Source organism: Vigna angularis, chromosome 2, assembly GCF_016808095.1.
Source record: "Vigna angularis cultivar LongXiaoDou No.4 chromosome 2, ASM1680809v1, whole genome shotgun sequence".
In the NCBI taxonomy this organism is placed as follows: Eukaryota; Viridiplantae; Streptophyta; class Magnoliopsida; order Fabales; family Fabaceae; genus Vigna; species Vigna angularis.
In genome coordinates this window covers 47,629,868-47,657,166 of record NC_068971.1, presented here as the reverse complement: position 1 = coordinate 47,657,166, position 27,299 = coordinate 47,629,868, and the positions used below count along the sequence as shown (strand labels likewise).

The window sequence follows — 27,299 nt, the reverse complement described above, 5'->3', positions numbered from 1 at the left end:
TGGTTGTGGTCTCCCATTTATGCAGTAGTGTTGGACTCTTTTGAGGGTGAGTTGTAATATATGTTTTTTTGGTGGACATGGTTATTTGACATTGTAATTGTATTTTATTTATTTATATATAGGTTGACACGATTAGATGATATTATTGAAGTGGTGGTTGTCATGGTAGGATATTTGTTAATAATGGGATATTGACAATAGTGGGAAATAAACACATTGTCTTACTAACCAAATAGATGGGGGTATTTTGTGATATTAAAGATACTTAAGGAAATGGGATATATTGTAATCAATGAGATGTGTAATACTGTAAACAATGCTTTTGTGTTGGATAAAAGTTTGCAGCTTTTTGGTGATGACTACTATGGTGTGTGCATATGGTAGATATTGATGGGCGTGTGTGAAAACCATGACTTGTGCATTATGTATTTTTTGAAGTTGCACCATTTCTTTTATAATGTATGATGCAATTTTTTTAAGGACATATATCTCGTTATTGTTATGGGATCTCTTTTGTTGTTAAATATTCAAAACAACATGAACTTGTGTTGTAGGTTATAGGTAGAGGGTTTAGAGTTTAAAATAATTTTTTATATAAACTAAGATAATTAGTATATTTAAATTTATAATTAAACATGACTGTATAATCAAAAAGGGATTATATTGTTTGTTCAAAAATAAATACTTTGCCTTTATATAAAAAATACTTCACCTCCATAGGTAGTGAAATTACCATTTTTGTTCTTATCTTCTCCATTTCTTTTCTTTTTTTTCTTCCTATACCAGTCATGCATCCCCTTTGCAAGTTCTTCTTCAATATAGTTACATTCCATGCTTGCAAATGTAATTTTTCACTCTGTCAGAGTTAATAAAACCTTTCTCCAATTAAGTTGTCTTAGCAACTTGCTTTATTTGAAAACTATATTTAAACTGTACAACTTTAAATAATTTTTTATTCTATTTGGTATAAAATATAATTTAGAATATAAATTTGTTTTACTTTTACTAAGAAATATGCAACTTGAAACGCAATCGACAATATAGATTTGTATTTTATATAGTACATTTTATAATACAAATTTAAATTTTCTATTAAGTTCAGAATATATTTTTTATTATGTATCCTAGATTGTATTATATAAAATATAATCTAAAATAAAAAGTTATTCTAAATTACATATTCCATAATATAAATTTGTAGTTGGAATTGTGTGACTTATACTGCATTTTTTTATGTTGTATTTTATATTTACCATAAATAATACAAATTTATATTTTAGATTATACATTTTAAAAAAAATATTAATATTTAATGTTCTAAATGGTATAATCTATAAAGTTTCTAAATTAAGCAATTCAGAAATGAAACATGAAATCTAAAATATAAGATAAATTTGAAATTTTTATATTTATAGAGATGCAGTTTGAAATCATAGGATGCAAGAAGAATTGCCCTTTTTTGTTTTATGCTCATATTGAGTGGGCTGTCAATGGGCCTTCTCGAAAAAGTCTAGAAACTCCATTTTTTTTCAACATTGAAATGGAAAGTCAGCAATTCATTTTCAACCATTTATTAGTTTCGGGTCGGGTAAAACCCAAATCGAGTATCGGATCATTCTACCCACCCAAATCTGAAAAACCAGTTCCTTCTTCACCATCAAACTCACTCACATCGCAGCTTCAAAAACCGAAGATTCCTTCAACGATCTGCGACCCTCGCGTGTTGCATCCCCATCTCCCACTCCAAACAAAGCCATTATCTATCGAAAGAAAGAGAAAGCGAATCAGAAAGTAAAAAAGAGAAAATGGGGTTTGGTTTGCTAGCTTCGAAGGCCGTCAGGCCCACCTCGAGGCTCCTCCTCTCTTCCCAAAACCCTACCATTTTCCTCCGAACCATCGTCTCCAAGCCTCAGCTTTGCAATCCCGAGGCCTCCGCCGCGCAGCCGGCGCAGCCACCACCCGTCGATCTTCCGCCGCGGACTCCGCTCGCCGGCGCGCGCGTCCACTTCTCAAACCCCGACGATGCCATCGAGGTCTTCGTGGACGGTTACCCCGTGAAAATCCCCAAGGGAATGACCGTTCTCCAGGCCTGCGAGGTCGCCGGCGTCGATATCCCGCGGTTCTGCTACCACAGCAGACTCTCCATCGCCGGAAATTGTCGCATGTGCCTCGTCGAGGTCGAGAAATCGCCCAAACCTGTCGCTTCTTGCGCCATGCCCGCTCTTCCTGGTTAGCTCATACCATTTGTGTTAGAGTGATGATTTGCGTGTCTGTTTTGTGATTATCCTCTATGATGATGATTTAGATCGTTAGATTTTGATATTTTTGGTGATTCGAGTGATTATGTGTATCGTGACTTATTTTAGTTTGATTATTTGAGTCTGATTTCCGCTGGATAGAATTTTAGATTGGCATTCTCGAACTTAGTTGTTGAGTTTCAGGTTTCTTGATGTTGTTCAGTTTTCTAAGTCGTTGGAATAGTTGTCAACTTTGATCGGTTGATGTCGTATGAACATTACAATTTGTGGATGATGGTGATGCTCGAGATATTCGATTGAGTTATATTGAATACATCATTTAGTCGCCAGCTGACATATATGCGTTCTGTAATAGAGTTTAATTTATATCCATCGACCTTTTAAAATTTTGTAGATAACTCAGCCAGAAATTTGATTAGATGACTTTAAGATAGTTGGGCGAACTCAACAAACTTGTTCTACATGACAATTTATTGCTCATTTTGCAGCTTTCATGTGAAGTAGTTTGTGCACAATTTCATTACTTTAGTTTTTCTCTCTTGTTCTTTATTTGCACCGTAGTGTATTGTTATTTTTTAAATTTTAAATTTTAAATGTCAGACATTTGGAGGAGAAATCATAATTTGCCAGTCGGTTTTGCTTGTGGTGTCTTCGTTTTCTTGATCAGATATTACTTAATTTATATTCATATACAGTCAAACGCACAAAAACAGATAAGCATCCTTGGATTTTGTTTAATGAAGTTTTTAACCAGTTGCTGCTATGGTTCTTATTGAACATGTAGTCTAATAAGATAAGATGTTCATCTTCAGGGATGAAAATTAAGACTGACACACCTGTGGCAAAGAAGGCTCGAGAGGGGGTGATGGAGTTTTTATTGATGAATCATCCATTAGATTGCCCAATTTGTGATCAAGGTGGGGAATGTGATCTTCAGGATCAGTCTATGGCATTCGGTTCTGATCGCGGCCGGTTTACTGAAGTGAAGAGATCTGTGGTAGATAAAAATCTTGGACCTCTGGTGAAGACTGTGATGACTCGGTGCATTCAATGTACAAGGTCAATATTGGACTATACTTCATAATATTTACCCCTGCAAATCTGATTGTTGTGAATGCAGATTTTAGTATTCTGTTTTCCCCTGCAAATCTTGCTACTATTAATGCAGATTTTAATATTCTATTTTTCCCTGCACATCTGGTTATTGGGAATGCGATTTTAATAAAAAAAAAAACTATATGTTGGAAGTCGTGTTTATGACTTTTTTTTAATAGTTTATTTAAAATACTGTGAAATACTTTGATCTGTAGAATTTTCATTTGAATAGTATTCTTGTAAAATTTAAGGACCCTCTATGTTGCATAATTCTGTTCAAAATGAAATAGTGTTTATTATAGTTAATGAAAGTTCACGGGCCAATTTAACTTGCATATGCTGAAAGTGTGTGATTGTTTTGTTACTTTTTGATGTGAGCTGAGGGCCATCTTTGGTTTTTGTTTCTGCTTTTGACATTTGGCATGTGTTTTTAATGTTTGAAACCCAACCTTTGACATTTTAGAAACTCGTCTTGCTATCAGTTAAATTGCCTTGGTAAAACAATGTTGTCTGGATGCTTGAAAGTCTGAGTGCTTGAAAGGGATCTGGTGGAATGTTTCTTTATTGCAACAGGTGTGTTAGATTTGCCACTGAGGTCGCTGGGGTTCAGGATCTTGGCATGTTAGGTCGTGGAAGTGGAGAAGAGATTGGGACATATGTTGAAAAACTTTTGACAAGTGAGCTTTCTGGAAATGTCATAGATATCTGTCCTGTTGGAGCTCTAACTTCAAAACCGTTTGCATTTAAAGCCCGAAATTGGGAGTTGAAGGGCACAGAGACCATCGATGTTACTGATGCTGTTGGCTCCAATATTCGAATTGATAGTAGAGGACCTGAAGTGATGCGCATTGTTCCTCGTTTAAATGAGGTTCGGTTTTCTCATGGAAATATTTTGCTGAACTGTTTGTGGTTGCTGCTTCTTTGTGGTTTTTTAAATTATTTAATTTCTCTAAGAAAAACCATTTTCCCGTGTTTGCTAGTGCTTGAAAAATACTTTTCCTTGTTTTGAGTTTGTTTAGTAAAAGAATTGTTGCTTGTAAGCTGATGTTAATACAGTATGTGTAGGGACTGAATTATATAATTTTTAAGCATTAAAACTAAGTGGTAAAGTTTGTACAACTATAAGGAATAAATGAGTAATTAAACCTAGAAATAAGTACAATGTTGTAATATTGAAAATTAAAGAAGAAAAAGAAAACCTTAAAGGTTCGCTAGGTCTACTAGGGATCAAAAATTGTTGAGAAAAGAACAAAAGAAACTTCTTCCTCTTTCCAAACGATTGGAAACGAAAGAAATAGTGAATTTATTCAAAATAATTGTGTACTTACAAAATATCGTCTCAATTCATCCTATTTCATACTAAAGATGATGTTCTAAAAAATTAACATGATCTTGTGAGATCAAATAAACCAATAAGTGGTTTTCTGATTATTTGTCAATGGATAACCATACTTTCTACTAGGAAGCTAGTTTACACCTAACTTACTTTTACAAAACTAGTCTGTAAGGTGAGATTTGTTTTCACTTATATATTGTAAATTGATCTTATATCTTGTGGATGTGAGATCTCTAACATATCCCTATACGTTGAGGCATGGACATCTTATGCGAAAACTAGATATTTGTGAGTGATCGATAACGAGTGAAAAAATAGGTTCAACAAACCTTGTTAGGATAAACTTCAATATCATATTGTGAAGCAAGTTTAAGCCTGACTCATTCTCACAAAATTGACTTGTAAGATGATAAGGTTTGTTCCTACTTATATACCGTAAACTAACCTTATCTCCCGTGGATGTGGGATCTCCAATACTTTCAAAATAAAATAATGAGGTTTTAACCTGTGATATTACACTACCATTCATAGGTTTGCTTTACTGAGATATTTGACTGGTCTTATTATTTTGGTAGAGGGTTGTTGGAGATGTAAGGTTTTGAGTGCGATTGTGCCTTTGACTTTGAATAAATTGTTGTACGATGTTAATGTATTTTTACTGCAATTAGATCCTCTCTTTTAATTTTTTATGGTAGGGCCATGCAGAGAGAGAATGCTTTACAGAGTTCTGCATGCACTGTATTGGCCACACTAACTGTTATTCAAATAATTTTGTGCCTTTCTCCATATTAGTATTTCATGAGAAGCTCACGTGAGAGAATCCAAATGTGTTAAAATTTTAGAGAATCCTTATTGTACTTACATGACCGACCTGTGAGGATCCCCTGTAACTGCTGATCTTTTGGAACCAATGATTTTCATTTATCATTTTTTGTGTTGAATTTATAGTTCTTACAGTGTTTTATATTTTTGTGCTTTGGGAAAACTTTGTCTATTACCAATGGAAAAATCACCGTCTTCTTTTTTCTTTAACATAAAACCCTTCTCAGGGAGAGAAGAGGTTGTTTCTGGTCTTTGTTTTGCTATTTTTGAAGCTTGAACTGCTTGCCCACTGCAGGATATAAATGAAGAATGGATTTCAGACAAAACCCGCTTTTGCTATGATGGTTTAAAGAGGCAGAGGTTAAATGACCCCATGATTCGTGGTCCTGATGGACGCTTTAAGGCTGTTAACTGGCGTGATGCCCTTTCTGTGATAGCAGATATTGCCCACCAAGTTAAACCAGAAGAAATTATTGGAGTAGCTGGGAAACTTTCTGATGCCGAGTCCATGATTGCCCTAAAAGATTTCTTAAATAGGATGGGGTCAAATGATGTGTGGGGTGAAGGCATTGGTGTAAATACTAATGCTGATTTCAGATCGGGTTATATTATGAATACCAGCATTGCTGGTCTTGAAAAAGCGGATGTGTTCCTATTGGTTGGTTCCCAGGTATTTGTCACTACCTAATTTATTTTCATTGTATCTCTGTATTTTAAAGTTTCCTGTATATAGATTGTAGATTTTCTTTTGGTACTTCATCTCATAATGATTTAACAATCCACTGATGTAATTTTAATTATTCTACAGTTTTTTTTCCTATTTTTTTAACTTGTCAACAAAATAGGAATCCCATGTTTTGGCTTTTTTCACATAATAAAGTATTCTATTCTTTTGTCGCTTTTCTTGGATACCTTCAATCCTCTTTATAGGCTGACAACAGCTATGAGAGGTTGGTCTGAAGTCTTACAACGACATTCTGCTTTGGAAAATGAGTTTTTCTTATCATTGATTTTTTTTTTGAAAATATGTTTCTGCACTGGATTTGATTTTGATAAATTGTTTTGGTTGGGCCTTTTATGCCATGGAGGAGCTTTAGTTTTCAACCCTGTAAAATTTTAGAAGTTTGTGTTTTGACTTAGCTCATCTACTGGTTATATATAGAGCTGGGATCTTCTATGCATGCATAACCTTTTGTCGCTTCTGTTGTCTTTAATTGTCTTATGTGTTCATTCTCAAATTTGCAGCCACGAGTAGAAGCTGCTATGGTTAATGCCAGAATACGCAAGACTGTCAGATCAAACCAAGCCAAAGTTGGGTACATTGGGCCTGCTACTGATTTCAACTATGACCACAAACATCTGGGTACTGACCCTCAAACACTTGTTGAAATTGCTGAGGGTCGCCACCCATTTTTCAAGACACTATCAGATGCCAAAAACCCTGTTATCATTGTTGGTGCCGGGGTTTTTGAGAGGAAGGACCAGGATGCAATTTTTGCTGCTGTTGAAACCATTGCACAAAAGGCAAATGTTGTCAGACCTGACTGGAATGGCCTTAATGTGTTGCTTCTCCATGCTTCCCAGGCTGCTGCACTTGACCTTGGACTTGTTCCGCAATCTGAGAAAAGCCTCGAGTCTGCAAAATTTGTATATTTGATGGGTGCTGATGATGTGAACTTAGACAAGATCCCAGATGATGCTTTTGTTGTTTATCAAGGTCACCATGGTGACAAAAGTGTTTACCGTGCAAATGTTGTTTTACCAACGGCAGCATTCAGTGAGAAGGAAGGGACCTATCAAAATACAGAAGGATGCACGCAACAAACGTTGCCTGCTGTTCCAACCGTTGGTGACTCCAGAGATGATTGGAAAATAATTCGAGCTCTGTCTGAGGTGGCAGGAGTGCGTCTTCCCTATGATACAATTGGGGCTGTTCGTGCCCGAATCAGGAATGTAGCCCCAAACCTTGTGAACGTGGATGAGAGAGAGCCAGCCACATTGCCATCTTCATTGAGACCGTCCTTCACTCAGAAGGTAGACACAACTCCATTCGGGACTGTAATTGAAAATTTCTATATGACTGACGCCATAACCAGGGCATCAAAGATAATGGCACAATGCAGTGCTACGCTGTTGAAGAAGTGAAACATGGGTTTTTTTATTTTTTGGTTTCAATAATGAAGATTCACGTTTATCTATCCTGGCCGTGCAAGACTTTGCTTGCAAAAAACTTATTGGATGTTGGAAGTAGTATCCAATAAATTAAAACTAGGATTTATCTGTTTCATTTGTAATTTGCGGTGTGAAAGCACCACTATTTAGAACTATTGCCGTGTACAATTTGAGTTATCCTACTGATTGTGAAAGGTTTACTCGACTCATCCATTTCCATGGTCAGGAAATGCAGATACAAATTTTATTGCAATTTATTTACTTTTGCTGTATGCAAGGATGAACAGTTACCCAAGTTAAATTCGACGTACTAGATTACCGGGGTAAGCAGAAAGATAGAAGGGACGAGTTGAAAATTGAGTTGGAACTTTCAAATCACCAAATCGAAGCTTACATTGGGGATTCGGTAGGATAAAATGACTGAGTTCGAACGATACAGATTCATGACTTGGACTGCTTCATCCCTAAGATATTATTACGGACGTTGAAGCAGTCAGTTAATTATATTTGTTACATATAATATGTTTAGTTTATAATAATTATTTTGAAAATTATACTTCAGATGGTTTATAATTGAGTAATTCTGTAGAAATAGTTATTTTGATAACATGTGAAAATTAAACTCGAGCAGTCTCACTTCAGAAGACACGTTTGACATACAAAACGGAACCATACTAGAAGCATAAACATTCCAAAACCTTCTATGATTTTTTATTGTATTGTATTGTATTAGATTTATCTTTTCATAGCATTTGCAGTAGCAACACACTCTAACACAACGAATCTACGGCATGAAAACATGACGCAGGACTGCCAATGATCTTATTTTTCGCTCCTGGATGTGACGAGAGTTACTTTTCCACCTTTGAATATGAAGAGATACCTGTCTGATTATATGCGCTGTCCCAATTCTTCCCGTCAAAATGTCTGATTTCAACATGGGACAATGTTCCAGGGTCAACACATCTAAATGTAACTGCGACCCCATCTGGATTTGAGCGTGGATAATAGAACGATGTTATGCCACAGATTTTACAGAATGTGTGCTTTGCAGTCTGAGCGCCAAAAGTGTAAGTGGTGAGAAACTTCCCAGAATCCCCCAAAAGCTCAAAATCGTCAGCAGGAACAATGAAGTGGGTATTGGCTCTCATGTTGCAGTTTGAGCAGTTGCAATCCCATGCCACAACACTGGATGGAGCAACCACTTTCCACCTTACACTCTTACAATGACAACCTCCAGTGTGTACCACTTTTTCAGCATCCATTTCAGTGTTCTGAACAGCTGATGACTATGAATGAAATGTTGGCTTCTACGGTCACAGGCTCCTGTCAATTGTAGTTTGTCATGCACAAAGACTAAGTCAAACAAAGAAGACTGAGATTAGTATCAGAACTTAAAATCAAGTAGGGAACAAGATGGAATCATATCCATAAAAAGGCCTTTTGATACAAATTCAGTAATAAATAAATTATGGGTTTGTGACAAACCATGTTGCTAACAAGTTACACATTTTGTTTCCAAAGAAAGAGACAGAACAAGGTGGAGGGACTTTACAAATCAGAGTGAGGAATTCGGTGAGGCTCACATAAATTAAACATGGACTTCTTTTTCTGAGATGAATAAATCTTTGATTTAACAAAATGGGAAGATCTAAAGATTTAGAAATATAATTTTACAACTCAATCAGGTTTCTTTCTAAGATCTACAAACCATGCACACAAAAGTTCAATTTCCAATCACATTAATGTTAAAACTTATTGTCACTAATCGTCCTTATAGCATGACAGAACAGCTTGGAGAATGTACAACAACATCACATTCACTCCCTGGTTCCCTAAGGATCCTAAGGAGAAAAAGTTCAAGACAATTAAAAGACAAAATCATGGTGCATACCAAAATGGTCACATACTGCGAACGTGTTTCCACTGAGACAACTATCTTGAACTGAGGCAACAATAGCGTTACCTCAAACTACGACAACTCAGCATTCTCCCCCTTTTCTCTTCTCGCTTTCAAATTTTGCATACACACAAACCTCAGTCTTCTATCTATTTGTGAGCAAACATACCATCACAATTAAATTAATCACAGTGGCGGAACCGTATTTTGATACCAAACTAAGTAAGAACTTTCCATAAACATCTCGCAATTGTTTGAAGCCACAAGCAGCCACCCCTCCCCTCGTATCACCTCTTAACCTCCAAAAAATTTACAAGAACTTTATGAAATTTCCAACTACCCACTAACCCTAGGAAATAAAAAACCATGGAGAAAGCGTTGTTGGTCTAAATTTGGAACGAACAAGGAAACATTGATCAAAGTGCACGCAAGAGAATAACAAAACAGCTTAGTTCGTAAAGGTATTGATCAACAAAAGGGAAAAGTGTTAAGAAGTACAGAGAAACCCTTTGCAAGAAGCAAAATTAAATCAAAGATCTCAAAACTTTTCACCGTCGCATCATATGTGTATTAAATCAAAAAAAGAAAAAAACACGAAATATTTATACCAGTTATGTTGTCTTGCAGGTTTGCGCATGTGAACCTCAAATTCACCCAAAAATGGTATTGAACTTACTAATTTTCTTTTGAAGTAGCAAAGGCTAAATTTGCCAATACATTTGGTCCATATGTGAGAACTAAATATTCTATTATTTTGTATTCTTGTTTCATATATATATATATATATATATATATATATATATATATATATATATATATATATATATATATATATATATATATATATATATATATATATATATATATATGTTATTTTCTTTTTTTTTTCAATAAAAAGGTCATCAGGACATCAATTTTTGTCCACTAACTAACACGTATTGGTATAGCGCTTGCTAAAATAATGAAGATTCATTTATCTTTAATAATAAAGTTTTGTATAATTTATTACTGTGTTCACTATTATATGCTTACAGCACAAAACTGGATCTTGTCTCTGTATTTATCAGTATATTATTAGAATTTGAAAATTAATGTTTCTAAATTGCCCCGGACCTTATTTTTGGTTAAAAAGTATTTTTTTATAATAATATGTATTAATTATTGAATACTAATAAAAAAATGTATTAACGAATGGATAAGGGCCGGCTCTAATAATTCTCCGTAGCCCATATTATAAGTTGAGTCTTATCCTCCAAATTTGAGGCCACTGCTTCCCGCACCCTAATAAATACTAACTGCACCACCACAATACTAGGAAAAGACCCGAACATCATTCATTACAGTATCACACCACACACCCAATGTCATTACTGATGTCATCACTACCACTGCAAAGGAAGAAGAAGAGAAAAAATGCAAAAAAAGTACTCGTTTTAGAAAGATTTTTACGTAATACATTTTTTACACTATTTTATTTAGCAGAGATTTTTTTCTCTTTTAATTCTTTTCTTCTTCTTTTTTACTCCAATCCATCTAACACTTTAAAAACATCTTTTATTTGCTCCTATTTCTTTTGTATCTACTTCACTTTTAATATATAAACAAAGGCATGTAAAAATATATAGTTTTATGCTATTTAATGCATCAGATGAAACTTCACTCATAGTAATAACTAACACTTAGATATTGACCACCGAATCCACATTTATTGAATATCTATTATATCATCCTAATATATATATATATATATATATATATATATATATATATATATATATATATATATATATATATATATATATATATATATATATATATATATATTCCCTGTTCTTATATTCCCATGTTCTTATACATCCCAATGTACTCGATTTGTTTCACCTGTTCTTATATTCCCATGCACGTGTCCGTGTATTTAAAAATATAGACTTTTTGTTAGAATATTTAAAGGTGTAGATTGTCTAAAATCTAAGATTTGTGTCTCATTCAATTAATCATTTTAGATTCTAAGAAGATGGGAAATTGTATAATTGATAATTCTCATGTTATTGTAGAAAAAACAATAATTGTTTAAGCTTCTTATACTATTGATCATAACAAACCTTTCTCTGTTTCAATTATTATATTTGTTCTTGAGATTACTTTTGATTAGGTTTAATATGATTAATGTTGTTGTTTTTGTTAAAAGTTTCAAGTATTGTTTTTGTGAGTTCTTGCAAAAGAATTTGTTTTTAATTAGAGAGAAAATAATTTGTTTTATTTATAAAATTTGATGAGAAAAGTATGATTTGTTAGTAGTAACAGTTGATGATTTTGCTTTTGTCTAAAGATAAGGAGAAAGTGAAAGAAAGGATGGGTGGGGGAACAGGTCCATGTTGTTTGAGGAGGTTGTGAAACAAATCACATGCCAATCCAAACACTTCCTATGGACCACATACTCATCCCATTTTTAGCTTCATTCAACACTTCCTTTTATTTAACTATTTTTTTTATTTCAATCACTCAACTTCTTTTCATAAACATCCAAACAAAATTTTATTCACTTCGTAAACCTTCAGATTAAACATTATTTTTCTTCTTTAACCTTTAAACTTAAAACAAAAATACATTCAATATAATAATAATTAATCCTAATAATATTTTCTCAATAAATTTAAAATTGAAACATTACTCCCACTTACAGACAATGAAAATACTTTTACATATATATTAACTACTGTTATCATCAAAAGTATTAATCTAATATTCAATTTTAGTTGGAAACATCTACTGCTACAAATTTCTGTCATGATGTCTGCTTTTTTATAATCAGAAATTGCAAAAGAAAACGTTAAAATTGGTAAGGACAAAAAAAATACTGTGCTGGGATCATGGTTGACCTTGGTCCATGATTGTGACCATTCATTAGTAATTCATTCATCTTCTTTCTTTTCCATCTCTATCTCGAAAATCGACTACTTACTCCAACCAAATGTCTTATCTTTAATCTAAATTTAATATTTTAAAATTTATATTCCACTGTTTAATTTACTTGAATTTGGATGGTTCAAATTACGGATTAATGTAGTAAAAAAAATCGATTTGTGAATTTATAGTAAATAATTTTTTTAATAAAAAAATATTTTTATTTTAAATAAATAACATAAATATATAAATATTTTATTAAAAAAATGACATGCATAATTTTAAAATAATAATTATTTTATATAAATCACTACTAATATTTAACAAAATAGTGTCATGTTAAAAATAAAAAATATATTTATAAATTTATAAATATTTAAATTTAAATTTAAATTAAATTGTATATTCATAAAATTTTAGTCCATTAACCAATTCAACCACAATTATTCATTTCAAATTTATTTATAATCATGATTTGTTTATCAAATCTAATCTAACCGCATACTTAGTCTTACATTTAAATTTTTCGAATTCGGTAAGATACGGTTTTCTTTCTCGTAATTAACTTCCACTTACCTAAACTCATCCTTATATTTCACGTTTTATCATACTTTATTGCTAATTATTTTCTAAATTATATAAATAAATAACTTATTCTAAAAAATAAAATATATTTGAATGATACCTACGTTTATCTCAAACATCCTGTGTCAATTGAAAGATACTATTGATAAAAGAAAATATATGATCTCTGACATCTGCTACATGATATTGAATGTTATGCAATATATTAATTATGATTTTATGTGATGTCCCACGATATATCTGGTGGTCTAAGTTTGTACAGAGCAATGATTTACAAGTGGAAATGGCTTGAAGTGAAATGTCTCTTCAAAGTGATCCATAGACATATAACTAACTTCTGTTGACTTATTCAATAATTACATTTATAAATCCAATTTCACTGTCAATGTTTATCATTTTTTTTTCTTCCCTATATATCCATTATTAGATTTCGTATGGGAAAAATACCATGTGCTTTTAGAACATCCAGTCTCAATAATTAAACTTCGTATGATTTATAATTAAAATTGATAATTTTTTATAAACTGAGCTTTTTAAATATTTATTACATAAAAAAATTATATGAAAATATGTTGAAACAAAACTATGTCAGTTTTGAAAAGGGTCGAATTCCAACCTTGCCAATATCAATGATTAAGTGGGTCATCTGATGAAACATTTTATTTTTACCAGTAACAGCGTACCTCTGATTCCATTGTTTCTTTTCTGGGATGAGAACAGAGCAATAAATGACATCTAGGTGAATTATGAAAAGATGATTTTACAGTGTAAAACTTTTCTGTATGAAATTTGTTTGGTCAGAAAGGGGGAATTATATTATCGAAACCCTAATGATGGGTTAGATATATAACATAGGTTAATTAGTTTTGAATGTATGATCTTTTAACATTTATTCAAGACAATAAAGTGTTTTCTATTTTCGTTTCAGTTAATTTGGACTGTAATTCTAGGACTATGAAATAAATATAAATGAGGAATAGAATTTATGATATTGCTATCGATATAAAGACAGTGATGGTTGATTCTTTTGATAAAAAAAATCCATTAAAAGCACAAGAAACAGGATTGGTCAATTTTTAAAATAAAATTATTGAACACTTTACCTAGATGTATTATTTAACATTCGTTAAATCAATAAAATAATTTTTTTACATAATTGCGAAGAAATGAACAATGGAAAATTATCATCAAAATATGTTTTTGGTGGATTACACATTCTTTTATTTCGTTATATGAAAATTTTAACCACAAATAAAATCAAACACATAAAAAATAAAACCACACATTAAAGTCCAAACACAGAAACTTAAGAGTAATTATACATTTTACAGAGAAAATGTTTTTAAATCAAAATTAATATAATCATTTTTTTTTATTTATATGGACGAAACCAATGTACTGTAACCTAACTCTTTTTTATTTTATTTCAGTACTTTAATGATTAAACTGCTCGTTTGAAATAATTGATACGATTAAAACAAAACAAAATATGATACTAGTTTATATAAAAATCAAATAAAAGAAGTAAGATTTCGTCTGTCTCAGAACAAGCCTCCTACCATCTATTTTAGGGTTATGAATAAGTGTAATATTTTTGAAGTTTGAAATTTTCTTTTTCAACCATTTGAATACATGCAAATAAAAACTATTAGTAAATGAGATATGAACCCAAAAAGATTAATTTAAATGATCAGAAAAAAAAATGTTACAAATTAAAAAACCTTAAATTTGGATGGTACGAGGTTTCCTAACTTTTAGAGTTTTCGAAAGAGAGCAAGGGATAGAAAAAATAATTGAGATGAGGTTAAGACGATGAAAAAATTATGGCAGTAATTAAGGAAGGATGAATTACGAACAATAATAAAAGACGAACAATTGAAGTGAAGAAGAGATAAACTGAAGAAGAAAGTCCAGTGAAATGAAGAATAATTGAATCAAGGAAGAAGTAGAACAAAAATATTGATGAACACGATTTCAAGAGAATTAGGAATTGTGAAAAACAAAATAATGTTTCAACACTTATCATCAGTTTCTTTCATAAATTATTGAAAATTTCTTTTAAAAAATCAAACTTAACTGCAATTTTAATAAAATCATCGAAATTTTTTACAGATTTTCAAAATAGTAAAAATAAACTCCTCTTATATTACATTTCACGTTATTTTTGTAGTAGTCACTTAACCAAAATTACTTTGTGCTTTTTTGTCTTAAACTTTTATCTCAATCCACCGACCAAATTCGAAGTTATTTAAAATATAAAACATTAAGCTATTTTATGATCAAATAATTTTTAGTGCTATTTATCGAAACCAATTCCATTATTGAAAAATAAGCATATGATTAATAAGCTCAAATACATATTAAAAGTGTGTAAAAATTGTATTTATCAATATACATACACACAACTGCAGCGCAGTCTAATTTTACCGCTTTATATTCTTATTAGGAATTAAACAATGGGTTGGCATGTAACTGTATTGAGAACTTTTTGTTACTAATATGAAATTTTTAGAAATTAAAGGTTGAATAATAGATTGAGACATGCTTAATATTTCAATTTCTTTATTTAATATTTTTAGTTTTTTTAGGATTACTTATAACTATATGCGAATAATCTTTGTTTTTCTATGTTTGCTGCGTAACATAACCCATACCGATTGTTTATAATTAATATTTCTTGTTTGGTGTTATATTATATTCTTATAGTTCGATCCTTCTCTTATTAATTTATACATACTGTTCTCCAAATATTTTATAAGTAGTTTTAATATAAATATAATCAGACAATATTGATGTAGAGACTAAAAAATTGTATTATAATTAGTTAATTTCAAGTTTTATACGGAGAGTCTAACAGGTGATTATTGGTCAAAAATGTTTCATATGACCCGTGAATTGCTTCTTTATGCATTGACATGTGTTTGGGAATTTGATATCCAACATCATTTGTTTGATGTTCAATGAATATTCAGTTTTGCATCCACTGGCTATTGTATTTTGTTTCTTTGTCTACATACATTGTCCACTCAACAATCTCTACACTGGAATGACACGTGTGATTTCAATTCGAATTACTCTCTTTCAAACTTGATATTTATTTTTTAATAAAATTGAGTAAACTTTTGTACGATAGTATTGAAAACATTTTTTGTATTTTCCAGACATGAAATTTTATCTATTTTAATACTGTTTTAAACAGGACAGAAAATTCGTAGAAAATTGCTTCGCCTACTGAGGGTTACATAGCTATCAATCTAGATGGTTGTTTTACATAGTGACAAAATAATAGATAATTTGCAAGCTTTTGTCGGATAATTTTTCAAACGCATGCATTGAAACGGGGGGACATAATCTGTGAGCTGTACAGAGTAAGATGCAAGTAAACAAATTTTTCTGATAAAAAAAAGTAAACGAACTCTATAATGTGACAAAATACGCAAACATTATATGGAAAAGTTATAGGATTTCCAATTGGGACAAATGAATTTGCGGCTCATTATTTTAGATAAGGTGGATTCACTGTTTTTCACTAAGAAGTAGAAAAAAATGCTTAAAATGTCTTCATAATATCCATATTGTTTATAACATTGTATGCACATGCAATTATATTATAGATTAGGGTCCGCAATACTATCGTTTTTACTTGCACCGTCTTGTATCGTTCTATTTTTATTCGATGAATCATTTCCATCTTCATATAATTGCGAATTTGCGAGGCTTACAAGCTAACTTTTATAATATGCATTATCTTTGTAATTCAAACCTACCAACCTTGAAAATTCATTTATTTTAATGTCTCTTTTAGCCTCCACACATGTCACATACATGCCAATGTGCTTTATGAGACATCCATGTTTTTTCACGTTGGAAAAGTTGTTATTATCCCAAGTTAAGCGCAACATTTTTTTGTTCATTTTTCGTTTACATGCGCTCAGGAAGAAGAATACAGAAATTTCCTCACATGAATTACAAAAAGGACAAAACCAAACTTATTCACGCATTTTCTAATTTCTCTTTTTGAGATTCGTTTTTGTCAGTAACGAATTAATGCATAATCTCCATATAGTGAAAAATCACATCATTTTCACGAACTCATAATAATGTGTTCCAAGCTTGCCTGTAAGAAGTTCTGTGTATGTTATTCTTATATTGGATTTCTCGCTACTATGTGCAACCCAAATCCAAGTATAACCTTTTTGCATTATATGTATGTCAATATAATTCCAATGTTACCGTTGATCTTCTTGCTAGTATTTGAAACCATAAGAAAAGCTAAAAAAGCATGTGACAAACATTATACCATTTGTGTAACCAAAACTCTCATCTTTTCGTTGAATTTCCAATCTTCCATTTCACTCTCTTACAAAACTATCCTCCTCATTTTTCTTCTATTTTCAAGTACATTTGAAAATCTCATAAGAATTTCTTCCTCAAAAAATTGTAATTTTTTGTCATGTAACAAATTAAATAATGAATAAGGCGTGAGATAAATATAGGGTTTTCATTTAAATATAAAAATATTTTTTATACATTTCTGTCTAAATTTTTTGAGAGGTTTTTAATTTTTTTTATTGAGTAAGTCCCTTTTGGATTACGACTAACAACCGAATTAAAGAAATATAGCATTAAGATAATAACTGCGGAAAGTGTAACTGCTTTATGAGCTGGGATCAATCCACTTATAGAAAAAATAAGGTTAAATAAGTTTAGGTAAATATAAAATGAACCAATAATAAAATTCATACTTTATATTTATTTTCATTATTTTTAATATTTAATAAATACATAGATTTAACATTGATAACTATTTTATCACTTTTAAATTAACAATATTAATATATTAATTTTTATCGATAATTTAGTATCACGGATTAGTATATGTACATCTATATCTACAAATATTTAAACAAAATAATTATATGACAGTAGTATTAATTTGAGAACAGTAAAACTATTTGAAAAATAATAAAATTGTTGTTACATATATTTGTCAAAGATTAAATATAAAAAATTGAAATTAGAAATGTAGTACAGAAGTATTATTTAAGTCTAGAAAATGTTTTGGCGGGGATGTAACACTTTAGGACTCTTTCTTTTTCACTAACTGGAGTTGACCACTACGCATACATCACCTTCTGTCGTACCACTACTGTAGCCAAATGTTGGGTTACCCACTTCTTCTTCCAAGAACCAGCTGTTCTTCACCAACATCATATGTCGCCTTCCTTCTCACAACCATATCCTACAAATATATATTTAATTATTTATCTAATATTGGAAAATTCACACACCACAAACTTCTTAAAGTACCGAAATATATTATGCGTCTAAAATTAATAACAACGTGTTGGATGAAATTAAATAGGATTGGTGCACATGTTAAAAGAAGAAAATACTATAATTGAAATAAAATTAAGAGTTTTTTTTTATAAAAAAAAAGTGGTTTTGGTGTGGAGAAGTATCCGGAATAGTGAGAAGTATGGAGCGTGGTAATAAAGAAGGGGCGTAAAGAGAGATGATAGGACATAAATGAAATTATAAAATCATCTGAGCAAGACACACCTTCCAACTTTAAATATCTCACCCCAAATTTAATTGGGTGGGATCACAACATAACATAACGTAAGATGCAGAGATACATACACGCAGATAGATCTAAATTTCCCAAATAGAATTACCACATCCACCCCATTCAACCCATCAAAACGCGTCTTCTTTTCGCCTTTATTTCTTCCCTTCCTCCCCCCTATATATACACCATCACAACCTGCGATGCCATACTCTCCTTCGACAAACACTAACATCATCATGACTCCGACCCTCTTCTTCCTCTTCGTCTTCTTCTTTCCTCTTCTCTCCTCTGCACACAACTCCTTGCACCTCAACCACACCTCATTCTCACTCTCTTTCCCTCTCACTTCACTCCCTCTCTCCACCAACACCGCCTCCAAGATGCTACGTGACTCTCTCATTGTCTACTCCAACCGCACCAGAAATACTACGCGACTCGCTTCGCCTTCTTCTCCGTATAACTACAGGCTAACCTTCAATTACTCCATGGCTTTGATCGTCAACCTTCCCATTGGGACCCCACCGCAGGTTCAGCCTATGGTGTTGGACACCGGAAGCCAACTATCGTGGATTCAGTGTCACAGAAAACCACCCAAGGTGCCTCCCCCAACGGTGTCCTTTGATCCTTCTCGCTCCTCCACTTTCTCTAATCTTCCCTGTACTCACCCCGTTTGCAAACCACGAATTCCCGATTTTACCCTCCCCACTTCCTGCGACCAGAACCGCCTCTGTCACTACTCCTACTTCTACGCCGACGGTACCTACGCCGAGGGAAATCTCGTCAGAGAAAAATTCACTTTCTCTCGTTCCCTTTTTACCCCTCCTTTGATCCTCGGCTGCGCCACTGAGTCCACCGACCCCAGGGGTATTTTGGGAATGAATCGTGGACGCCTCTCCTTCGCTTCACAATCTAAAATTACCAAATTCTCCTACTGCGTTCCCACCCGAGAAACCCGGCCTGGATCCACTCCAACCGGGTCGTTCTACCTGGGCCACAATCCGAACTCTCTCCGGTTTCGGTTTATCCCAATGTTGACTTTTTCTCAGAGTCAACGTATGCCAAATCTTGATCCCTTGGCTTATACTGTCGCCTTGCAGGGGGTCAGAATCGGGGGCAGAAAACTGAACATTTCGCCGGCGGTTTTTCACGCCGACGCTGGCGGGTCGGGTCAAACCATGGTTGACTCCGGATCCGAGTTTACTTACCTCGTTAATGAGGCTTATGATAAGGTGCGGGCGGAAGTAGTGAGGACTGTGGGGTCCAGAATGAAGAAGGATTACGTGTACGGTGGCGTTGCGGACATGTGCTTCGACGGGAATGCGATTGAGATCGGACGGCTGATAGGGGACATGGTGTTTGAGTTCGAGAAGGGCGTGGAAATAGTGATTCCCAAGGAGAGGGTTCTGGCTTCCGTGGAGGGCGGGGTCCACTGCGTCGGGATTGGCAACTCTGATAAATTGGGTGCGGCCAGTAACATCATCGGGAATTTCCATCAGCAGAATCTGTGGGTGGAGTTTGATCTCGCCAATCGCAGAGTTGGTTTCGGTGCGGCTGATTGTAGCAGATTGGCTCCATAGAGGGAAACCCTTAGATACGTGTTGGTGCATGTACTTTACGTGTGTCAGCTGTAGGTAATTAGGGATTTTTGTACGAAGGAAATATCACGTGTCACGTGTCGAGGAGTGTGATACCGGTGAGATGATGATGATGATGATGAAGTTGAAACTAATCACACGGTCCAAGAGCGATGAAGAAAAAGAAAGTTCTGCAACTGTTGCCATGATGATACGATAACGTGGTTCGTTCAAGATCGACGAGTGGGGCTGCTTTTGGAGTATGTGTGAGGAAGCCACATAAGTATGTTGTACACTGTAATATGAAGGAGACCATGACACAATGTATATATACGAGGATTAATTAGAGTATGTCTATTATATATTTAATATTAATATATATGAACCATTGGTTTGTTTTTTTAATATGATATATAGTATAATGTGATGTCCTCTCCTTGAACCTGTTAGACGTTCGTTGCTTACGTGCATACACAAAATTACTATAAATACGAAATCGCTTTCGACAACCCTGGAACGCGTTTGGCAAAGGTGGAGCTAGAATAAGGTTTAGTAATTGCAATGCAAGCGTATTATTAAAGTACTTTAAAAGAAGTTAATGTTGCGGTGAAAGAAAGTGAGTGTGTGTATTATTGGTGATCGATGAAAGGTAGTATTTATTTGATTGAATTATCAGATCCATCGTAAGAATTGGTTTTTGTGTTTGGCCCAAAATTTTGTTTAAGGGAGTAAGTTGGCAGGACCATATGGAAGTTATAGAGTGGCGGTCTTAAGGTTTGAATATGACAGCTGGTAGCATGCATCACACAATGTTGCAACTTGCAATTGCTTTCTCATGTCCAAAAGTTGTCTCTCTATTTGGAAAAGTAGCATGGGATGGATTCACAAGAAACCTTACCATTCATGCAATATCTTTAATTACTACTCTTAAATCCCCATTGCCTTATAATATCACTACTTTTCTCAACTTTCACATATATTTTCATTAACAATTGTCATATATTTCTCACAACATTTGTTATTATTACTTTAAATTTATTACAATTTAATATAATGTTTGTATAATAAGGAGTTTAACACAATTTTATAATTTGTAACAAGTTTAATCTAATAATAATACAGAGGTAGCCAATGAAAAACTCCTTTATGAGGAAATTGTTAAAACCATCCTCTCCAATGATTATAAATTATAAATGAAACTATCTAAACTTTGCTGCCACTTTTCTTATTGTTCTAGCCGAAAGATGAAAGGACCGCGATCAGTTAGAACAAAATACTCTTCCTATTCTTGATCTTTCTTTACAAAAAATTAAGAATAGCCATTAGTATGTCATTTATTAGAACAATTTTATTAAGATTTTATAACTTTCATAATAATTTATTACTTTTATTTACTATAAACACAAAGATTGGTATAATTTTCAATGACAATCAATAATATGGATATGCATAGCATTTCTATGGCCTACATGTGTGTGTGTGTATATATATATATATTAATGCTATAATATAATATGTAAACTTCTAATAACTTTTTTAGGTATGTTTTTCATAGTTTATTTTAGACAAATAAACTTTAAAGAAACTTTCTTTTTTTCCCCTTTGTTAAAAGAGATTTAATTTGTAGGTTATATGTTTTTTTTTCAATTTAATTGATTTTATTGATTCTCTTTGTCTCTTTGGCACATGCTTGTCTCTCTCACTCCATCTTTATTCATCAATCTCACGTTGCTAACACTGGCTAATTTGTGAGCAAAGCCAAAGTTGTTTTGTTTTCTTTTTTGCATTTTTGGATGAATCTTCAGAAAGAGGGAATGAACTGGCAATGGCAACTATTACCCAACTAAAGGAAAAAAGTACATAATTTAGGTCATGGCCGATTAAGATGATTTCTCTCTCTTTCCAAAATGCCGACTGTAAAATGGCGATAGACATGTAGGTGTGAGAAAAAAAAAACTAAAAATATAGGAGGCAAAATCTTAGAAACATATTTTATGTTTATAATTTGAGCCCTAAAACATTGACTAATGGTGTCATTAACGAAGTTATCTGATAGAAGAAAAGAACGGCCATGCCACCACAAAAAGTGGTTTTAGCAACAGGAAAATAGTAGTTTAAAATAAGATTTGCCAAAAAGGTAAAAGGGTATTGGTTTGATGAGAAGAGGACAAAGGCATTAGTAGTAGAAGAAAGAAAGTGAAGGAACAAGATTTTACGATTACGAAGAAGAAACGAAGTGGGATGGGACATGAACAACTACTTTCGAATAGTTCGCCGCCCGAGACACTTCTAATTCCCGACAATATCTTTCGTATGATTAAAGTCCTAAACAAAATAATGTTACAGCCTTGTGGGAATAAAGTGTACCTCATTTTAATCAAATTAAGCAAATACATTAATAAATTCATTTTGCATCAATCTTACACAACGCCAAATAATGTCTCAGTATGATGTTGTGCAAATATCTCTAATATCGTTAACTCGAGTTTCCACACGTTTTGAATTAAAGCCAAAATATTAACTCCTTATGAAGTCAACTTTTCTCTGTATTTATTTTCTAGAACCAAACAAATAGGTTATCATTCATTTCCTTTCTTCCTACTGCTTTCTTAGGCTTTAACTGTTCTTAAAGTAATATTTATGCACAGCCTGTAATTGTTAATTAATAATAGCAAAAATAAATTAAAATATGACTTATAAAGGAAATACAGTAATGCTATTCACACCACACGCATAAAAATCTCTCCACACATGCCCCCACAAAATATAGAATGATCAATGGTTACCCTATTCCAATCCCCACCTAACTTGTTTCATAGGTGTACGTTCGATTAGGTTTCGTTTGCCTCTACAACAATTAATCATCCAAAGAAAAGGGTTTCAACTTTTTGTTTCCAACAGACTGATAAACCAATCTACTTTCTATTGCAATTATAATTTTTGTAATTATGTTTCAAGAACTCGTTTACTTGGTTTGTTGGGAGTATATTAATGCAAAATTAATTGAGATTTATATTAATCTGTCTCACACATGGTTCGCATAAGCATATAACTCATTTTAGCCTACCCATAACTGTAGTATAGTAAAAAATCCAGCTAAATTAATCAATATTTTTACATGTATTAGTCAGTGTTTTTATTTATTTAAATAGAAGCTAATTTTTTTCTCTCCAAATCTTATAAAAATTCAATTAAAATTTTTATTTAGTTCAATTTAATTTTTAATTTTTAAAATTAATCTAATTAAAATGTATACATCAAATCATTTCACATAAAAGAATAAATTAATTTGAATATTTAGGTTTTAAAATAGAATGATTTGATGTATAAATTATAACGAAAAAACTTAGCTAAATCTTTTTTAAAAAATGATTAAATTAAACTGAATTTTGTATAAGAATAATGTACTAAAATAAGGTTTTAGCCTAAAACATATTTAACCTTTTCTGGAGCGATAAGTTTTTGGTACTATATTGAAACTGAATAGGCTTAATTTGCATGGTACACTAACCTATAAATGAAAGACACTTTACAACTGCTCAGTGTCCCTACTATTTAATGTTTTGATTAAAATATTATCTCTCACAGAGAAATCTGAAGGATCACGTAAATAATAATAACCAATGTGAACAGACATGGCCCGGTTAACAATTTGTCCTTTGGACGTTTCAATTTATATTAATATATATCTTTTAATTTATTTCAATTTATTGAAATATCTGATAAATGTTTACTTCCTTTATTTATGTTATTATTACATGGAAACATCAATCTAAGTCACGATCTAGGTCTATCTAGGCTTGCTTAACCCTCACATTGGATAGTGAGTGAGACTCTACTACACCCTCGCATTTTCCTCCTACTCATTATTGCTTTGAAAACTTGGAATAAATAAGGGGAAAACGGGTTAAAATGAAAAATAAAATGGTTTTATTGTATACAAATTGTAAGAAGAAAAGTTTAAAATGGGCAAATTAATATAATTCTTTTATCTTTTGTAATCTTTTCTAATAACTCCTAAAAGAATTTCATAGAAATATTTATTGGGTTGAATAACTAAAACACTTAATTCTACCTTGTTTAGTCAAAGTAGACCGGATTGAATTTTGTTTATAATTGAATAAAATCCAATCCCTTAAGTTAATCCAATCTTTTAGGGATTGAGTACTCAATTTTGTATCTTAAACTCAAGATTCAACCCAATTTGATCAAAATAATAATAATGATATAAATACAATTCAATTTACTATATTATTGTAATAATTAAATGTGTGTTTTTAAAATATTAAACTATACGTAGTGAATAATATAGTGTGTTTAAAAAATATTTTGAAATTACAATTTTAAGAAGAAAAAAAACTTAAGCTAGTAAGGCAATTGAATCAACCCGAATCAATAAAAAAAATGAGTTAAATTAAGTTCAATAAAAATGATATAGAAATAAAACATGTATCATGTCATTAAATAAATAAAAAATGAAATGAAATTCTCTCACATTATGGAGCTGAATTATGTTAAGTAATTTCATAAGGACAGTTATACGAGGGCTAAACTATGGTATGTAATTTCTTAAGGACAATTATATCAATATATTTCCATTTAGTATATATGTTGAATGTTTATTATTTATTTTTATCTTTTTTATCACATCATATATTTATATAGATTTACTTTTTGTCTTATATGCGTGCGAGACATTGATGAATATTTTGAATTTGCATTAAACATCTTCCAATGCATTCTCTTCCTTTATCCCCGTTATCCCTTGCTCCTTCTACATATATAAATATAATCAAATTTATATTATTTGAGATACATTCTCTTCTCACGAATTTTTATTAAAAATTAAATTTTAAATTTATCTCAATCTACCTAATCAAATAATTTATATACCATAAATTTATTTTATATATACTAAAATATTCAGTATACTTTCCTCGTGACAAAATATATACAATTTTAAAAAATATAATAAATATTAATGAATAATTTAATAACAGTTTAATGATAAATAAAATAAAATAGTAAATTCAATCAACAATAAATTCAACTCAAATAATATTTAAATATGACTTTCATGTTAATAAATTTTAAATTTAAGTCAATCTTATAAAATAGATTTATAAGATAAAACTCACACTTTATAAACAAATTTTTAAGATTAACTTAAATTTAAAGTTGACTTCTTACAATTTTTTTTCATTAATAAAACTATCGTATCCTAAATAATTTATAATTTGAAGTATAATTGATAGTTTTATATAAAGTGTATATCAAACTCTGACATATTACTGGAAAATTAAAAATAAAATAAAAAATGCGAGAGCTGTTACTATATTAGTGTGGCTAAAATGCCTTGGTTTTACTCTGTCTAGTTATCTACCTGTTCTCCAGGTGGTTAAAATTTCAAATTAAAATTTAGTATATTTAGTTCATGAGTCAAGTTGAACTAATTAAACAAGGTCGTGGCTTGGAATGATTTTGTAGCAAATATTAAGTATTAAAACAGTACAGTATTGACTCTCCTTTTTCCATGAAAATGAAAATCGAGAGAAGGAAAGACCTATGTGAATAGATGGCAGATGGAAGACAGTGGGACAGGTTAGTGATGGAGGTCAAAAAAGCAAACATGGAATGGCCCATAACCATAAATGAGTTACAACCTAATTAAATACTACAGTCCCTTTGAAACTGTCTAAAGTTTGATTTCTAAAAAATTTTATTTTAATAAAATATTCAAAGATTTTATTTGTATTCTTGTAAAAATCCATAAATAAAAATAATTGGTTCTGAAGTTGGAGAATACAATCAAACACTCCTTTTACATTTTTTTTCAAGTCAACTTGCATTTCCTAGATATATATAATTAAATTATCATAAAAATTTGATATTTTAACTCCAAATCATTTGAATAAATATATGGTTAAAAGACATTTTAACATTCAAATCAGTAATTAAATTGATCATTATTATATAAATATATGGTTAAAAGACATTTTACATCAAATTTGTATTTATAAGTTTCTAAATAAATTTTTAATTAACACAACCATAATAACAACCTAATATCGGATAAATATATCGCACATAAACTTAATTATAGATTATATTTAAAAAAATTTAAGTTTATGATCGATCGTCTAACTCATCTAACCGATTCACCGAAATAACACGTTTAATCAAACGCAGTATGTGATTAGCAGTGCAAGTGTTTATAATAAGGTTTAAACCCTCGGATGATCCTCGTATTTATATGAGAATCTCAAATGGGTCATCGTTTTTTTTTGTCTCAATTGGGTCATATTTTTTGTAAAAATGAGCCAATTTTACCCTAACCGTTAAGTGCTCTCAAACGACGTTAAGTTTAGCTGAGCTGCATTTTATATTTTAATGGTGTGGCATTGTTCATTAAAATTGAATGACTGATGTGTTTTAAATCACCTTCCATGGCGCCGATGCTTCACCATTACAGTTCACAAATATTGATGTGTTCATGTTGCATTTGAAAGTGAGACCGGAAGAGAGAGAGAGAGAGAGAGAGAGAGAGAGAGAGAGGAATAAGGGAATTATTCATGGATCATCTACAAACATTAAATTAACATGTTACTTTAAAGTTAAAATTAGATCAATTTTTCCTTTGGGTCTGGATATAGTTTGGGACTCCATGTTTGATTTTGTTTATGGTGCTTAATATTATTGACAGGATGATGAGGTGGGAGAAGAGGGGCGTTGGATTTGTTGGCGGAGAGGCAGTTCCAGCCCTTGAAGATCTCCTTGCAAGTGTGGTCGTAGGTTGGAATTCTGGGAGGATGAGTGATCCATTTTCCTCGGAGAAATTGCAAGAATTTTGAGTGTGTTTGTGGAAGGTGGGAAGAGAGTGGGCTATGGAAGGGGAGGAGGTGGTTCTGAATTGGGAGAGAAGGAGGAAGATGGAAGTGAAGCAGAGAAGAGAGAGAAGAGGAAAGAGAGGAACTTTCTTCCTGGTGCTTTGCGAATAAGCTTCCCTTGTGGCCATTCTAATGCCAGATGAGCTAACATCCTTCATCCTTATGCATCTCGCTTTTTTTTTTCTTTCTTCTCT

The 27,299-nt window shown here is 32.0% G+C and overlaps 3 protein-coding genes across 6 annotated transcripts; 2 read left to right on the top strand and 1 right to left on the bottom strand.

The window, feature by feature from the left end:
* The first annotated feature begins 1,647 nt into the window (after positions 1 to 1,647).
* Positions 1,648 to 7,936, top strand: LOC108329117 (NADH dehydrogenase [ubiquinone] iron-sulfur protein 1, mitochondrial). Its single transcript, XM_052873663.1, has 5 exons — positions 1,648 to 2,229; positions 3,071 to 3,317; positions 3,927 to 4,221; positions 5,807 to 6,181; positions 6,757 to 7,936. Exons 1-5 carry the CDS (start codon positions 1,806 to 1,808, stop codon positions 7,654 to 7,656), a joined length of 2,241 nt encoding a protein of 746 aa, XP_052729623.1. The 5' UTR covers positions 1,648 to 1,805; the 3' UTR covers positions 7,657 to 7,936.
* Positions 7,937 to 8,375: 439 nt separating this feature from the next.
* On the bottom strand, positions 8,376 to 10,326 carry LOC108328111 (uncharacterized). Of its 4 annotated transcripts, none has more exons than XM_017561908.2 (2): positions 10,192 to 10,326; positions 8,376 to 9,039 (listed from the first exon to the last, which is right to left on the bottom strand). In XM_017561908.2, exon 2 carries the CDS (start codon positions 8,946 to 8,948, stop codon positions 8,535 to 8,537), a length of 414 nt encoding a protein of 137 aa, XP_017417397.1. In that variant the 5' UTR covers positions 8,949 to 9,039; positions 10,192 to 10,326; the 3' UTR covers positions 8,376 to 8,534. The 4 variants fall into 4 exon arrangements, with proteins under 4 accessions (XP_017417397.1, XP_017417402.1, XP_017417399.1 ...); XM_017561913.2 differs by having other exon boundaries at positions 8,376 to 9,009; XM_017561910.2 differs by lacking the exon at positions 10,192 to 10,326 and adding an exon at positions 9,578 to 10,161.
* Positions 10,327 to 18,689: 8,363 nt separating this feature from the next.
* On the top strand, positions 18,690 to 20,623 carry LOC108326882 (aspartic proteinase PCS1). The gene has a single exon (XM_017560475.2). The coding sequence runs from the start codon at positions 18,845 to 18,847 to the stop codon at positions 20,219 to 20,221; it is 1,377 nt and encodes a 458-aa protein (XP_017415964.1). The 5' UTR covers positions 18,690 to 18,844; the 3' UTR covers positions 20,222 to 20,623.
* Positions 20,624 to 27,299: the final 6,676 nt, after the last annotated feature.

Excerpts from the sequence above, each read along its gene's own strand:
- LOC108328111 (XM_017561908.2), bottom strand. The coding sequence starts at position 8,948 with ATGGATGCTGAAAAAGTGGTACACACTGGAGGTTGTCATTGTAAGAGT.
- LOC108326882 (XM_017560475.2), top strand. The coding sequence starts at position 18,845 with ATGCCATACTCTCCTTCGACAAACACTAACATCATCATGACTCCGACC.
- LOC108329117 (XM_052873663.1), top strand. The coding sequence starts at position 1,806 with ATGGGGTTTGGTTTGCTAGCTTCGAAGGCCGTCAGGCCCACCTCGAGG. Across the intron at positions 2,230-3,070 it reads CGCCATGCCCGCTCTTCCTG|GGATGAAAATTAAGACTGAC; the intron begins GTTAGCTCATAC and ends GTTCATCTTCAG. Across the intron at positions 3,318-3,926 it reads CGGTGCATTCAATGTACAAG|GTGTGTTAGATTTGCCACTG; the intron begins GTCAATATTGGA and ends TTATTGCAACAG.